The sequence below is a fragment of the Helianthus annuus genome, chromosome 16 (assembly GCF_002127325.2).
Source record: "Helianthus annuus cultivar XRQ/B chromosome 16, HanXRQr2.0-SUNRISE, whole genome shotgun sequence".
Taxonomy (NCBI): Eukaryota; Viridiplantae; Streptophyta; class Magnoliopsida; order Asterales; family Asteraceae; genus Helianthus; species Helianthus annuus.
Window position 1 is genome coordinate 194,279,525 of NC_035448.2, and position 15,935 is coordinate 194,295,459.

A 15,935-nucleotide genomic window follows, 5' to 3' on the forward strand; every position below is an offset into this window, starting at 1 on the left:
TTACATATATTTCAAAACTGATTTGCCTTCTCCATTACAATCATATAAATAACAACGTAAATTGAAAACAGGCCTAAAAGAACACTTGGGCCAAAAGCTAGAACAAAATAAAAGTCCACCAAAAGCAGTAAAAAACATAAAACGATAAATAACTAATAGAAATAAGCGTTTTTGGGCCTAAATGATGCCCCAAACCGCCGTGGGCATTTGTAAAAAGATGGGCCTCGCTCTCACGATCGATTCGGCTGGTCGCACGCCCAAAACAGACACCCATAGCCCAAGTGAGAGCCATTTTAGTGAAGCCCCTTTTGTCACACGATCTTGGGCCTCGATATATAAGATAGCCCGTTCCTCCATACTTGGGCCCGCATCATCCCCCCTGGATAGATAAAATTCGCCCTCGAATTACCAACAGGTTCATCATCAGAAGAATCACCATAATAAGGCAACAGATGCTTCACATTAAACACATCTGAACAACGAATGTGACTAGGCAGCTTTAGACGATATGCATTCAGATTGATCTTCTCCATGATTTCAACTGGTCCAATCTTCTTGGCCGACAACTTGTTGTATTCCTCAACTGAAAAACGATATTCAGTCAAAACAGCCCAAACAAAATCACCTTCCTCGAAATCAACATGTCTACGCTTCTGATCAGCAGCTTGATTATACTTCATATTAGCTCGGGTCAAATTATCATAGACAGCATTATGAACTTCATGTAAACCCTCCACAAAATCTTGGACTCTCTTTGGAACAGATCCAGAAACAGGGAGCGACATCAAATCATGTGGGCCCGGGGGCTGAGACGAATAAACTATCTGAAAACGGGCTAAATCCGGTACTCCGATTAACAGCATGATTATGAGCAAACTCAGCTTGGCATAATTTTTGATCCCACGCCTTCACATGATCACCAACCAAACACCTCAGCAAATTACCAAGTGACCGATTAACAACTTCAGTTTGGCCATCAGTTTGTGGGTGATAAGCACTACTGAAGTTGAGTTGAGTATTCACCATCTTCCACAAACTACGCCAAAAATGACTCAGAAATCGGGTATCCCGATCAGACACAATAGAAGAAGGTAGCCCATGCAAACGATACACATCATGAAAGAAGAGTTGGGCCACATTAACAGCATCATTCGTCTTCTTGCAGGGAATAAAATGGACCATCTTAGAAAACCGATCCGCAACAACAAAGATAGAATCGTTACCTCTCTAGGTACGAGGTAACCCCAACACGAAATCCATACTCATATCAACCCATGGCTGTGAGGGGACAGACAAAGGCATATAGAGACCTGCATTAGTAGTTGTGCCCTTTGAAACCTGGCAAATACGACACCTCTTCACATAACGATCCACCTCTTTCCTCATAGTAGGCCAAAAATAAGAAGCTTGCACCAGCTGTAAAGTACGGTCACGCCCAACATGCCCTTCACCATGTAACTCCTTAATAATCTGCAAGCACAGACTGGAATCAGGGATACATAGTTGATTCCCCTTGAACAGATAACCATCATGCAAAAGAAAGTTTGACTTTTGCCCCGTTTCCACATTCTGCAAAACAACTGAGAAATAAGGGCCAATGGCTAACTACTCACGAATGACCTCCAAACCCGACACATCAACCTTCATAGATACAAGCAGATTACTCCTCCTGCTTAAGGCATCAGCAACCCTGTTTGAAACACTAGTCTTGTGTTTGACCACAAAAGTAAACTTTTCAAGAAAGGCCAACCATCGCCCATGCTTATGAGATACCTTGTCTTGAGTACGAATATGCCTTAGGGAATCATGATCAATGAATAAAACAAACTCCTTTTGAAATAAGTAATGACGCCAATGCTTTACAGCTTGGACCACTGCATAAAACTCCAGATCATAAGTACTGTACCTCAACTTAGGCCCAATTAACTTCTCACTAAAGTAAGCAACATGTCTACCACCCTGACTAAGAACCCCACAAATTCCAACCTTGACGCATCAATATGAAGTTCAAAAACTTGAGAAAAATCAGGCAACACCAGAATTGGTGCTGTAGTGAGCTTGTCTTTCACAACTCGAAAAGCCAACTCTGCCTCCTCTGTCCATACAAACGTCTTCCCCTTCATACAATCTGTCACTGGGGCCATAATAGAACCAGGGGTGTCTCTGAGAATTCATATACCCTGTTCGAGCTCAAAAAAATGTGCTCTTCGTAATATTTTATATCATTATTATTTTTAAAATCAAATGTGTATTGGGCTCACTAAGTCAAATGGATATTGGGCTAACTTCTAAACCATAAAAATTGTTTTGTAAATGGGCCTATCTTGGAGTTGGTATGAGTATGCTATTTAAAATGATTAACATGTATATATATTGGATTTAAAAGAAAACACGTGCCCCATGAAATCACAGGCGCTGTGTGGTGGTCCTCCCCGCACACCCTCATCACCGCCCATGAATAGAACTGAAATGTGGAATAAACCGTCTATAAAAAGAAGCAAGCCATAGAAACTACGAACTTCAGTAATGGTAGTAGGAGTTGGCCAATTTTGAACAACCGCTACTTTTCAGTTACGTCCAAAGAATCCACTCATTCCAGTTACGTCCGCCTGGCCTTTTCAGCAATGGGGCATTGATCTTGTTGGTCCATTCCCACACGCGCCAGACGTAGTCAAATTCATAATTGTGGCAGTCGACTATTTCACAAAATGGGTCGAAGCTAAGGCACTAGCCTCAACGACGGCAATGGTAATCCGCAAATTTATATGGGAACATATTATTTGTAGATTCGGATTACCATTGCGCATCATCTCCGACAACGGCACTAACTTCGCCTCAGATGATCTTAAAAAATGGTTCAAAGAAATGAAGATCGAGCACAACTTTGCCTCTGTAGCACATCCACAAGCAAACGGCCAAGTTGAGAGTGTTAATAAACAGATCGTCGATGGCATAAAAGCGCGACTTAGGACAGCGCGCAGAGGATGGGTTGATGAACTTCCCAGCATCTTATGGGCACACCGCACCATGCCAAAAACCAGCACTGGGGAAACCCCGTTCAGCCTGGTCTATGGATCAGAAGCGGTAATACCAGCAGAAATTGGTCTTCCATCACCGCGCATGCTAGCCATGGAAAGACAAAACAACGAACAAGAGCGAAGATTGGATTTAGACCTTCTTGAAGAAAGGCGCGAAAATGTCGCCATCACAGAAGCAAGGTACAAATCCAAACTCGAAAATACTACAATACGCGCGTACGCGTATGTACCTTTGTCCCTGGTGATTTCGTATTGCGCGACAATGAAGCTTCCAACGCAGAAAAACCAGGCAAATTAGCGCCAAAATGGGAAGGACCATACGTCATCAATGAAGTCTTAGGCAAGGGAGCTTACACCCTGAAAAGAATTGATGGGACACCAGTTCCCCGCACCTGGAACGCACAGCAGTTGCACAGGTGTTACATATAAGCCAAACCAATCCGCAAAATGAAAGTATACATGCAATGTATTTCTTTATTATCCTTTGTATTATTGGCCTTGCGCCCTTATTAATACAAGCATAATCCTTACTCATATTACTGTTTGTTACAAATTGCATACAATTCTTTGGGTATACGCGAAAACAATATGGTAAACATTGTACGCTTCATGAACAGTCTAAAAAAGGGCGCAACCTTGTGCATCTTAGACAAATGTTCACACGTGAATACAATACCATTCTCATTCGCTCTACCTATTCAAAATAATTAAACATATGCAACACATTGTAATCGAAACACAACCTGAAGCTTACATGCACGACAGTGTATCAAGAAATATATATATATATCATCAAAACGGAATATAAACAACCGTTCACAACAATCACGGCAGTGATCTTCAAAAAATTTAGTAACAAAACCAACATAAACGTCAAAAAAGGAATACACAGTTCCCCAAACCTAACCTAATTAGCAGCAACACCATCAGCAACAACCGGCACATGATCAACACGGCGATTCTTCCGACGATAATACACCAGTTCACATCCGCCACGCTGAATCATCGGAAAACGTGCCATCAAGGCATCAGCAGATAAAACACCAGCCTTTTCTTCAACAACTTCTGGCCGGCAAGCTTCAGAACCAGAACCCACCACTGTGGGATAAAAGGAAGACACTGGTTTCTCGTCTCCGGTAGATAGTAAAGCCTGACCAGCATCTCTCGGCTGGCGAGATTCATAACCAGAGCACACAGATGTGTGAAGAGCGGAACTAAGAGGTTCCTCATTTCCGGTAACCTCCGGCGGCGGCGAATTAGCAAGGAAAAGAAGACCTTCAACGGCCTCGTAAACTCTCAAGATCTCCAACAATCTTCAAGAACGAGAGGATTGCCTGGTCCTCGTATCTCCAAATCAGGTAAAAAGATCACAACTGCCAAATGTATATATAATGGAAATACCAGCATCGATAGGAGAGAAAGGAAAAATAATCATGATCAACTATCAAATCATCTCACCCTAAACAGCGGTACCAGAAAAAACGTCATATCTCATTAAAAGAAGTCTAACAGCGTCTACACATATCCCAAAGAGAGAAGATGAAAAGGTATTGCATAAATTCATTTTATTTTACAAACTGACGTAATAAACGTCAGATCATGATTAAGAAAGATCAAACCAAAGAAGGAAATTCACAAATTTCCTTCAGTAACAATTTTCAAACAGAGTCATAATGAGCAAGAATATCTTATCCCAGAAGATTCCTCATTTTCGCGCCAAAAAAATTCTACAGCAAAAAGCAACTCTCTCTCATAGTCCAGTGCTCCACTTACTTGCATAAGAGCAACACTAGACTGGGGGGGGACTTGAAGGGTAAGGTCCCAAAAACCTCGCCTTGAATACTTGGAACCATACCACAACCTCATCTTTTAACCCTCTTTAGACCTTGCGCGGCCGCGCACTGGTCCTACAAAGAGAACTTAGAAGAAAAACAGCAGGTAACCCCTGCGCGCCAAAAGGAAATTAATGAATCCTTGCGCCTTTCTCTATAACAAATAGGGATAAAAATCCCAGCAAGCACTCCCGCCTAAATAATACCCAGACTTGGATATTATTTACTTAACTGATACCACACGATAAAGAGTTGCACCAGATTACAGCAGTAATCTTCCTGAAGAATTCAATTGTGCACCACTAGGACGGTTATAACCGTCTGGACACGTGTCATCACCTCAGGCATCCCTGAAATCACAAGGATAGCATGTAATTGGAGAGAAACCTCCACTTGATCACTTTCCACGTGGCAAACCCCTAGCCATAGATCTAAACAGTGATCCGTGTGCACTCACATCGGATCGAGAAGATTAACGGAAGGAAATGTAACCGCTTACGGGGTTAGCATATTCCGTCAGCATTTCACCAACAGGTTTTCCCGCCCAAAACTCTTGGCTATAAGTATGAGAACAATTCAGGTATGAAATTCAAGTTACACACACTTCGTCAATACATCTTCTTCTTTGTAAACACATACTTATTCTCACGCCGGAGTCGGGTCAAGGAGAGAACCCCTCTTCTCCCCTTGACGAGGCTAACAGTGTTTTGTTTTGCAGAGTTTACCGGAGAGAAAGGTTAGCTGTATCGAATCAAACGAGAGAGAACAACCCCCTTTTATGCAGAACCAAACCCCCATAGATAATTCGATTCCAGTCAATTATCTAGTGTTTCTTCAGGATTCATCAACCTGTATCCCATCACCAGAAACAACATACCCCAAGAACAACACCTCAGGGGTCATGAACACACACTTCTTGGTGGCTGCATAAAAACTATCCCTGCGAAGTAAGGCCAAAACCTGCCTCACATGCATAACATGGTCACTGAAGGAAGCACTATAAATAAGAATGTCATCAAAGTACACAACCACAAACTTCCCAATAAAAGGTCTAAGCAACCGATTCATCACATGCATAAAAGTACTAGGTGTGTTTGATAAACCAAATGGCATCACCAACCACTCATATAACCCTTCACGAGTCTTGAAGGCAGTGTTCCACTCGTCACATGGTCTAAGACGAATCTGGTAATACCCACTCTTCAAATCTAACTTTGTAAAAATAGTAGCACCACTAATCTGATCAAGTAAATCATCAAGTCGAGGAATAGGAAACCTGTACCTCACAATAATCTTGTTGATTGCTCGACTGTCAACACACATACGCCAAGTGCCATATTTCTTTGGAGTCAACAAAGCAGGAACAGCACAAGGGCTCATACTTTCACGAACATGACCCTTAGAAATCAACTCCTCAACCTGCCTTCGCAACTCCTCATGCTCACCGGGGCTTATCCTGTAATGTTGTCTATTGGGTAACTGTGACCCAGGCTCCAAATCAATATGATGTTGATGTCACGCAAAGGTGGCAATCCATCAGGCAACTCATTAGGGAAAATATCAGAAAATTCCTCAAGCAATGGAACCATAGCATCAAGAATGTTTGCCCCGTCAACTACTTCCTTACCAATCAACACAAAAACATCATCTCCCACCTCCAATTCGTTCTCAAACTGAGAAAGAGTCAACAGGGTACCAGTGGGCTTGGCGGCTTCTTCCTTGGGTTTATTAGGCAACAAAGTTATCTTCACATTTTCAAACATAAAACTGTAGGTATTAGAACACCCGTTATTCTCTATGCAACGATCATATTCCCAAGGCCTCCCCAACAACAAATGACACGCGTCTATAGGTACCACATCACACCACACATCATCCTTATATGTTTTAGTAACAAGGGTACGCTTGCTTACTTGTACCTCGCCTCCCTTCTTGAGCCACTGGAGCTTATAAGGTTTATGATGGTTCTCTGTCTACAAACTAGCTTTCTGACAGCCTCCTCAGAAACTAGATTGTCACAACTCCCTGAATCAATAACAAAACTACAAACCTTTCCCAAGACAGTACATGTCGAGTGGAAGATGTTATGTTTAAGCCAATCATCATCATTGGCCTTTGGTGTAAGCATGAGCTCCTAACCACTAGATTCAACCCCACATCTCCAGCCACCTCCTCTTCTTCATACTCAGGCTCCTCATCATAAACTGGGCCGTCCTCATAATTCCCACCAGCCTCATCATCATCTTCCCATACCTCAGGGTCATTAAACAAGTGTCTCTTCCCAGCCCTCTTGCACTCTGCCTGTCGATGACCCGTCTCTCCACAATTAAAACATTTCATGTTACTAGTACCGGCCCCTTTAGAACTAGATCCATTAGTGCCACCACCCAGTTTTGCTTGGTTGGGCACAAAACGAGACGCCACGTTGCCCCAACCCGAACTACCTCCTGTCAAGGCAGATGAGGCTGAAACACCACTACGTCGGTTTTGTTTTTCAAAAACCAGGGCACGCTGATGTGCATCAGAAATTGTCATCGGATCAAACAAATTCACAAACTCCATAATTAGAACCCTCAAACCACCAATGTAACGAGAGACAAGTTGATCTCCGGTTTTTTGAATGTCATTTCGAGCCACCAACTGATAGAACTCTGTTGTGTAATCTTCAACAGATTTGCCTCCTTGCTTCAAATTCTGTAACCGCTGGTACATTTGTCACGGCCCCTGACCCGGTTTGACCCGTTTCCGGAGCTGTGGGACAGAAACCACGTGATATTTGTTTAATTGAGTTTTGCAGCGGAAAATTTTAAACATCAGGATCGTTGAAAAGCTAAATTTTTCCCGATTATTTTTATTTCACAATTCGGGATAAAACCCCGATAATTTACAATACATAAATTTAGTGATAACTTCTTATTTTAAAACATCTTTATTCATTTTATACTGAGCCACTATTTTAAGCTTGAAATGCTCCTCAGCACTTTTCCTGATTTACAGCAGATCACCTGAAACATTTTTGAAAAAGATTTTGTCAGCGGGGAAATACTGAGTGAATCATTCATTTTACTAAAAACGACACATTTGTTATAATTTACAGTATTAAGAGTTTTTACATATGTTTATTATCAACCAACATTTCAAGAATAGGTATTTGTCACAGACCAGCTCTGTGACTGTGGTCATATCACCATTGGCTGTCCCAATGAGTGACGTATGTCACAATTAGGCTCGCCCACCTAATGTGAAGGAAACAATAATAACAATACTGTGCACAATACCCCACATACCGACTGTAATTTGGTGATTACATAAACTTAATCACTGTAATTATAACTTTTGGAAAATGATTTGGAGTATTGTAAAACAGTTGCTAAAAAGAGAATGACTCACAATCTGTGAGAAAAGAGTTTATAAAAGAGGAATGACTCACATTGCAGATTTAGTGTTGATAGAATTTAGATTTAATCCCTGTTCACCTAATTTCATAACAAAGCACACAAAACAGGATTAGTGATCACTACAACGATTATGATAATTCTCCGAGATCAATTGTGACAATGAATGTCCAAGTGCAATACTTCGGCTCATTTATCAAAATGACAAACGATAAAGTATAGTACTTCAACTCGTATATCGAATTATCGACAACGACAAAGTACAATGCTTCGGCTCATTATCGAATTATCGACAACGATAAAGCATAGCCCAATGTGGCGGCACTTAGATATTCTTTGGGTATATTGATCCCGGAAACTGAATCGTAATAGCGATTGACTAATTACCCTGTTTTGCGGCAGCACCTCGATAATAGTGTGTGTGTGTTGGACTGTTTTGCTTATAACTCGGCCTACGTAACTCCGATTTTCGTCGTTCAAGTGCCAAAATTCAAGTCCCAACCCCTGCTATTTATACTGAAATTTTGACACCGTCGCGTAGCGCGAGGGGGTACCCCCTTAGCCGTCGCGCTACGCGAGTGACCACCCTATTTTCATAGAGTAGCCCTTCGTGCATGTAGGCTTGCTGTGTCGATGGTTTTGTAAATTTCGAATTTTATAATGAGTTATGAAGATAATCGTTATTAGGGTTTTGCCCCCCCCCCTGAGTTTTAGGGCCCCTGATCCTGATTCTGATTGTTCTGGAAATTCTAGGGTTAGTGCAGAATTACTTGGGTGTCTCAATTAGGGTTTTCTTAATAGCTAATTACTATCCTAATTATTTAAAATTTAATGAGAGTTGTTACATCCTTCCCACCTTAGGAAAATCTCGTCCTCGAGATTCACTGGAATAGATGAGGATATTTGCGCTTCATTTCTGATTCCAGTTCCCAAGTGTATTCTGGTCCTCTTTTTGAATTCCATTTGACTTTGACTAATACCAGTCGTTTGTGTTTGAGAAACTTGATTTTCCTGTCTTCTATTTGTAAAGGTTTTTCTATGAATTTCAGCTTCTCATTTACCTCTATGTCTTGAAGAGGTACTATCAGAGATTCATCTGATAAACATTTCTTGAGATTGGATACATGAAATACATCATGTACTCCAGCTAGTTCTTCTGGTAGCTGTAAGCGATAGGCAACTGGCCCGATTCGTTGAATTACTGGAAATGGTCCAACATATCGGGGACTCAGTTTCCCTTTCTTACCGAATCTTACAACACCTTTCCAAGGAGATACTTTTAAAAGTACCTTGTCTCCTATTTGGAATTCAAGCGGTTTGCGACGATTATCTGCATAACTTTTCTGGCGATCTATTGCTGTTTTTAGTCTTTCCTTGATCTGAGTTATCTTGTCAGTAGTTTCTTGTACAATTTCTGGACCTGATAATTGACTTTCTCCGATTTCTGCCCAACATACTGGAGTTCTGCACTTACGTCCGTACAGGGCTTCGAATGGTGCAGCTTCGATACTTGAATGATAACTATTGTTATAGGAGAATTCAATTAATGGTAAATGGTTATCCCAATTACCTCCAAAGTCAATTACACATGCTCTGAGCATGTCTTCCAGAGTTTGGATTGTCCTTTCACTTTGTCCGTCGGTCTGTGGATGATATGCAGTACTGAGATTAAGTCGGGTTCCCATTGATTCTTGGAAACTGGTCCAAAATCGGGAAGTGAAACGACTATCTCTATCCGATACAATGGAGAGCGGGACTCCATGTAAGGATACTATTTTATCCACATACAGCTTGGCTAATCTTTCCATGCTAAAGGTTTCTTTTATTGGTAGAAAATGAGCTGATTTGGTTAATCGGTCCACGATTACCCAAATAGCATCATTACCTTTTCTGGTTTTGGGTAACTTAGTAACAAAGTCCATTGTTATCAGTTCCCATTTCCATACCGGCATTTCTAATTGTTGCAGTAAGCCCGAGGGTTTCTGGTGTTCTGCTTTAACTTGTGAACAAGTTAAACACTTAGATACATATTCAGCTATGTCCTTTTTCATTCCTATCCACCAGAAATTTTTTCTTAAATCTTGGTACATCTTATTGTTTCCTGGGTGTACAGTATACCTAGATTTATGAGCTTCTTCTAAGATTTTCGATCTTAAATTTCCTTGTTTAGGTACCCAAATTCTGTTTTGGTGAAATTTCCAAATTCCATCATTTCCTTGTTCTAATTCTTTTAGGTAACCTTTCATTCCTTCGGTATCATCCTTGATTGCTGTTTTCTGGATTTCTTTCACTTGTTCTCGTAAATCTACTTGTAGATTTATTCTAAGAGCACAGACTCGCTTTTGCTTTTCATGGAACTTACGACTTAAGGCATCTGCTACTACATTGGCCTTTCCTTCGTGATATTGAATATCACAGTCGTAATCACTCAGGACTTCCATCCATCTCCTTTGTCTCATGTTTAACTCTTTTTGCCCGAATATATACCTTAAACTCTTATGATCTGTATAAACAGTAAACTTACTTCCATACAGATAATGTCTCCAAATCTTAAGGGCAAAAACTATGGCTCCTAGTTCTAAATCATGAGTCGTATAGTTTTCTTCATGCCTTTTCAATTGTCTGGAGGCATACGCAATTACCTTCTTGCGTTGCATTAACACACATCCGTATCCCAGTTTTGAAGCATCACAGTATACTTCAAAATCTTCTGTTCCTTCTGGTAAGGCTAGGATTGGTGCATTGGTTAATTTCTGTTTTAAGATTTTAAAGGCTTCTTCTTGTTTTGGACCCCACTCAAACTTAGTGGCTTTACAGGTTAACTTAGTTAAGGGTACAGCTATTTTGGAGAAATCCTTAATAAACCGTCTATAATAACCGGCTAAACCTATAAAACTTCTAATTTCCATTGCAGTTTGTGGAACCTTCCAGTTGGTAATTGCTTCAATTTTAGCAGGATCTACGTGAATACCTTCGTGATTCACCATGTGGCCTAAGAATTGCACTTCTTGCAGCCAGAATTCGCACTTCGAGAATTTCGCGTACAACTTTTCTTTTCTTAACAAAGTTAAGAGTGCATGCAAGTGCTGACAATGCTCAACTTGACTTTTGGAATAAATAAGTATATCGTCAATAAATACGATCACAAATTTATCCAAATATGGTTTACAGATTCTGTTCATCATGTCCATGAATGCAGCTGGGGCATTGGTTAATCCGAAGGGCATGACTGTAAACTCATAATGACCATACCTAGTTCTGAAAGCAGTTTTAGGTATGTCTTCTTCTTGAACTTTCAATTGATGATATCCGGATCTTAAATCTATTTTAGAGAAATACCTAGCTCCTTGCAATTGATCGAAAAGATCATCAATCCTAGGTAATGGGTATCGATTCTTAATTGTAACTTTATTCAATTCTCTATAATCAATACACATTCTCATTGATCCATCTTTCTTTTTCACAAACAACACTGGTGCACCCCAAGGGGATGAACTAGGTTGTATAAATCCTTTGCTTAGTAATTCATCTAATTGCTTTTTCAATTCTAGCATTTCGGTAGGAGCTAATCGATAAGGTGCCTTGGCTATCGGTGTAGTTTCTGGAATTAGATGAATTCTAAATTCTACTTCTCTGTCTGGTGGTAACCCAGGTAAATCTTCTGGAAATACATCTGGGTATTCTGAGACTACAGGAATTTCCTTGAGTTCTTTGCCTTTAGTACAAATGATTACGGAAATCATATATACTATTCCTTGGTTTCGTTCATAATTAGCAACTTTCATTACTGATATGAACTTTAATGGCTTCCTAGGTTTATCTCCTAAGATCTTAATTACCTCTCCAGTAGGTGTTTGAATTTCTATAGAATTTCTATCACATATGATTTGAGCATGGTTGGCTATTAACCAATCCATTCCTAACACCACATCAAACTCAGCTAATTTCATAGGCAATAGGTTTGCAATAAACTTATGGCCTGAAAGTTCTATTTCTACTTTTTGCAAAACCTGATTAATTTTGACTGAATTCCCATCTGCAGTTTCGACTGTAAAAATCTGCCTAACGGTAGTTATTGGTAACTTAAGAGCTTGACAAAATGAAGTATTTATAAAACTTTGGTTCGCACCAGAGTCAAATAATACTTTTGCATAAACATTGTGAACTAAAAACGTACCGGCGATCACATCCGGAATGAGTTCTGCTTCTTGAGTAGTCAGCTGAAATGCTCTAACATTCTTCTTAGTAGTTCCTTCAGCTGCCTTGGGTTTATTGTCTGCTGGGTTGATTAACTTAGGACACTCTGGTTTGATATGTCCAGTTTCTCCACAATTGTAACAAATTATAGATTTCTTTCTGCAGTTTTCTTCCCGATGTCCGGTTGTTTTGCAAAAATTGCAAATTCTATTACATTTTCCAAAATGTCTCTTTTTGCAAATTTTGCAAAATGGCACAGTTGAAGATTGCCCTATTCCCCTTTTCTTGAAATTACTACTATTACCCATTCTGAATCCTTGGGTAATTTTCTGAGCTAGTTCCTTCTTCCTATCTTCGTCTCGTGTGCGTATCAGCTCATCAGTTAAGGTATTAGCTAATTCTACGGCATCGTCAATAGTGCGAGGTCTCGCAGCTTTAACGATATTGCGAATTTCACTAATTAATCCCCAAATATATCGAGAAATGAGTACCGGTTCTGGCGAAGCCAGATTAGGTACCACTCTCGCATATTCGAAGAATGTCGAAGTATAACCACGACAATCTACCCCGGTCATTCGATGATTGAGGAACTTATTTGCCATTTGTTCTTTCTCATATTCAGGACAAAATTTTCTTTCGACAAGACTTTTAAATTCGTCCCAAGTCATAGCATATGCTACCCGTCTGCCTTTTGCCTGTAGCACTGTGTTCCACCACTCTAGTGCTCCTTCTTTAAATAAGTTTGAGGCATACATGACTTGATCTTCTTCAGCACATTTACTTATTGCAATTACTGCTTCGGTTTTCTCCAACCATCGCAGCGTTGCAGTTGCTCCTTCGTTGCCTGCAAATTCAGCGGGTTTACAAGCAAGAAATTCTTTGAAAGTGCAACCAGGCGTTGCAGACTTTCGCTTCTTAGGGCGCTGGGTGTGCTGAGATTCATTGTCATGATTTATATGGTCATTGCCCCCGTTGATGCTATTACTGAAATTATCTTCAGTAGTATGTTTGCTAGGTACAATATGTTGCGGATTACTTGGATTTTTCATAGCAGCAACGAACATTGGAATTGCGTTGGCTATTCCTTGGGCAACCATATTTTCTATATCTTGTTTAGTCATATATTGATCTTCTAGTTGTTGCTCCGAGTGATTAACTTCATTTACTGGTTCGTTATCGTTATTTGCCATCTGATGATAAGTTATTATGAACAATTAGCAATTAACAATAAATCATTTAAACAAATTATAACACATAAAGCCAAAATTATCGATTTCTCGATTGCATTTCATATCAGTATAGTATGCATCAATACACACCGATATTTTACAATGTTTTATTTGTTATGTTACAACTGGTTTCACTATTTACTTTTACTATTATACAAGAATAATTCCACCACCCTCCTATTCGTCATCTCAGAAACGGAATTCCCTCTCGTCGTATTTCCAGGCAATCTGTCCCCCTATTTCCCTAATTCTATTTCCTGCATCCATTAACTCTTCACCAAAGTGGCGAAGTTCAGCCAGGTTTTCATTGCTCATCGGTGGATTAGGTAGGGGTTCTGGGTCGAATTGTGGAAGAAACGAGTAAGGACTATTGACAATGTTTTGGAATTGCCAATCGTTAGTCCACCATTCTTCTGATTCTATAGGTTGGTCATGGACTATTGGTTCAGTGATTGTTGGTGTAAGGTTCATCGGTATTGGGTTTTCAACAGGATAGGTAAAGATACCTGAGTTGATCGGTTGCATAGTTTCACATTTTTCTAGTAAAGTATCTATTTGATCCTGAAAAGTAACTCTCCTGGTTTGATTAGAACTCTCTCCGACTTCTACCTGAGTTGGGTTAGAATCTTTTCCTATTTCTATTGCTATTTCCTGAGAGTATTGTTCAAACTGCTCCTCCATTCGCCTAACCTCATTAACTTCAGTTTCCTGTTCTTGTGGATTAGGGTTTTCCTGAATTATAATTGCTTTTCCTTTGTCTAAGGGTTTACTAGTTTTAGGGGTTTTTGTAACTGTCCTTCTCTTACGTATACGGCTTCCCCATACATAATTTTTCTTTGGCCTTCTTTTTGGTTTGGGTACTGGTGGAGTAGGGAGTTCTACAGGTTCATCCACCTCAGCAACGTATCCCGTAAATTCATGAGAAACTTCAATATTTACTGGGTACAGATTGAGGTTCTGAAAAGCTTCAGAGATCTCGTTCATGCTGTGTAGCATATATGCAAAATGCACAAAATATCAAGTTAAAACTTTGGAACAAAGTTTACCAAATAAACACAGAAGTTTTATTGCATACTTATTTGTACAAAATACAGAAAACACTCAGTTTTATTTATCTACTTACTGAGAATTAATAATACGGTATTCAAGATACTTTTTAAAGATTAGCATTTTCTGCTACAGTAGCTAACATATACAAATTAGCCCATTTTTCATCAAGTCTATCTTCCCAAGGTGATTTATCAATTAAATCCTGGGTTTCCTTTTTAATTTTCCTTTCTCTGATTTGCTCCTTACTTTTCTTAATAATCATACTCCTTTTTCTAGGAGAAAGCGGATTTTCATAGTTCGCTTTTTGCACAAATATTCCTTCCTCAGGAATTGTAGGGAGCTTTGAAATTTTAGGTTTAGACGAACTTCCTTTCTCATAAATTGATCTATCTGGTTTAAGATAGATATCTTGCAACTTTTGTTTACCCATACTGTAACTAACAAATAATCAATTAAAAGCACATAAACACATAATCACATAATAGTAATCAGGAAAAATTAAGTATCATTTAAATACTTAATTAGCTTAACTCAGTGGCTCTGATACCACCTTGTTTCTGTCACGGCCCCTGACCCGGTTTGACCCGTTTCCGGAGCTGTGGGACAGAAACCACGTGATATTTGTTTAATTGAGTTTTGCAGCGGAAAATTTTAAACATCAGGATCGTTGAAAAGCTAAATTTTTCCCGATTATTTTTATTTCACAATTCGGGATAAAACCCCGATAATTTACAATACATAAATTTAGTGATAACTTCTTATTTTAAAACATCTTTATTCATTTTATACTGAGCCACTATTTTAAGCTTGAAATGCTCCTCAGCACTTTTCCTGATTTACAGCAGATCACCTGAAACATTTTTGAAAAAGATTTTGTCAGCGGGGAAATACTGAGTGAATCATTCATTTTACTAAAAACGACACATTTGTTATAATTTACAGTATTAAGAGTTTTTACATATGTTTATTATCAACCAACATTTCAAGAATAGGTATTTGTCACAGACCAGCTCTGTGACTGTGGTCATATCACCATTGGCTGTCCCAATGAGTGACGTATGTCACAATTAGGCTCGCCCACCTAATGTGAAGGAAACAATAATAACAATACTGTGCACAATACCCCACATACCGACTGTAATTTGGTGATTACATAAACTTAATCACTGTAATTATAACTTTTGGAAAATGATT

General features: G+C 39.5%; 1 protein-coding gene across 1 annotated transcript; it reads right to left on the reverse strand.

Annotated features, from left to right (window-relative positions):
- Positions 1–311: 311 nt before the first annotated feature.
- On the reverse strand, positions 312–863 carry LOC110920296. The gene has a single exon (XM_022164514.1). The coding sequence runs from the start codon at positions 861–863 to the stop codon at positions 312–314; it is 552 nt and encodes a 183-aa protein (XP_022020206.1).
- Between the last annotated feature and the right edge of the window lie 15,072 nt (positions 864–15,935).

What these genes read in the sequence shown, in the direction of transcription:
- LOC110920296 (XM_022164514.1), bottom strand. Translation starts at nt 863, where the DNA reads ATGCTGTTAATCGGAGTACCGGATTTAGCCCGTTTTCAGATAGTTTAT.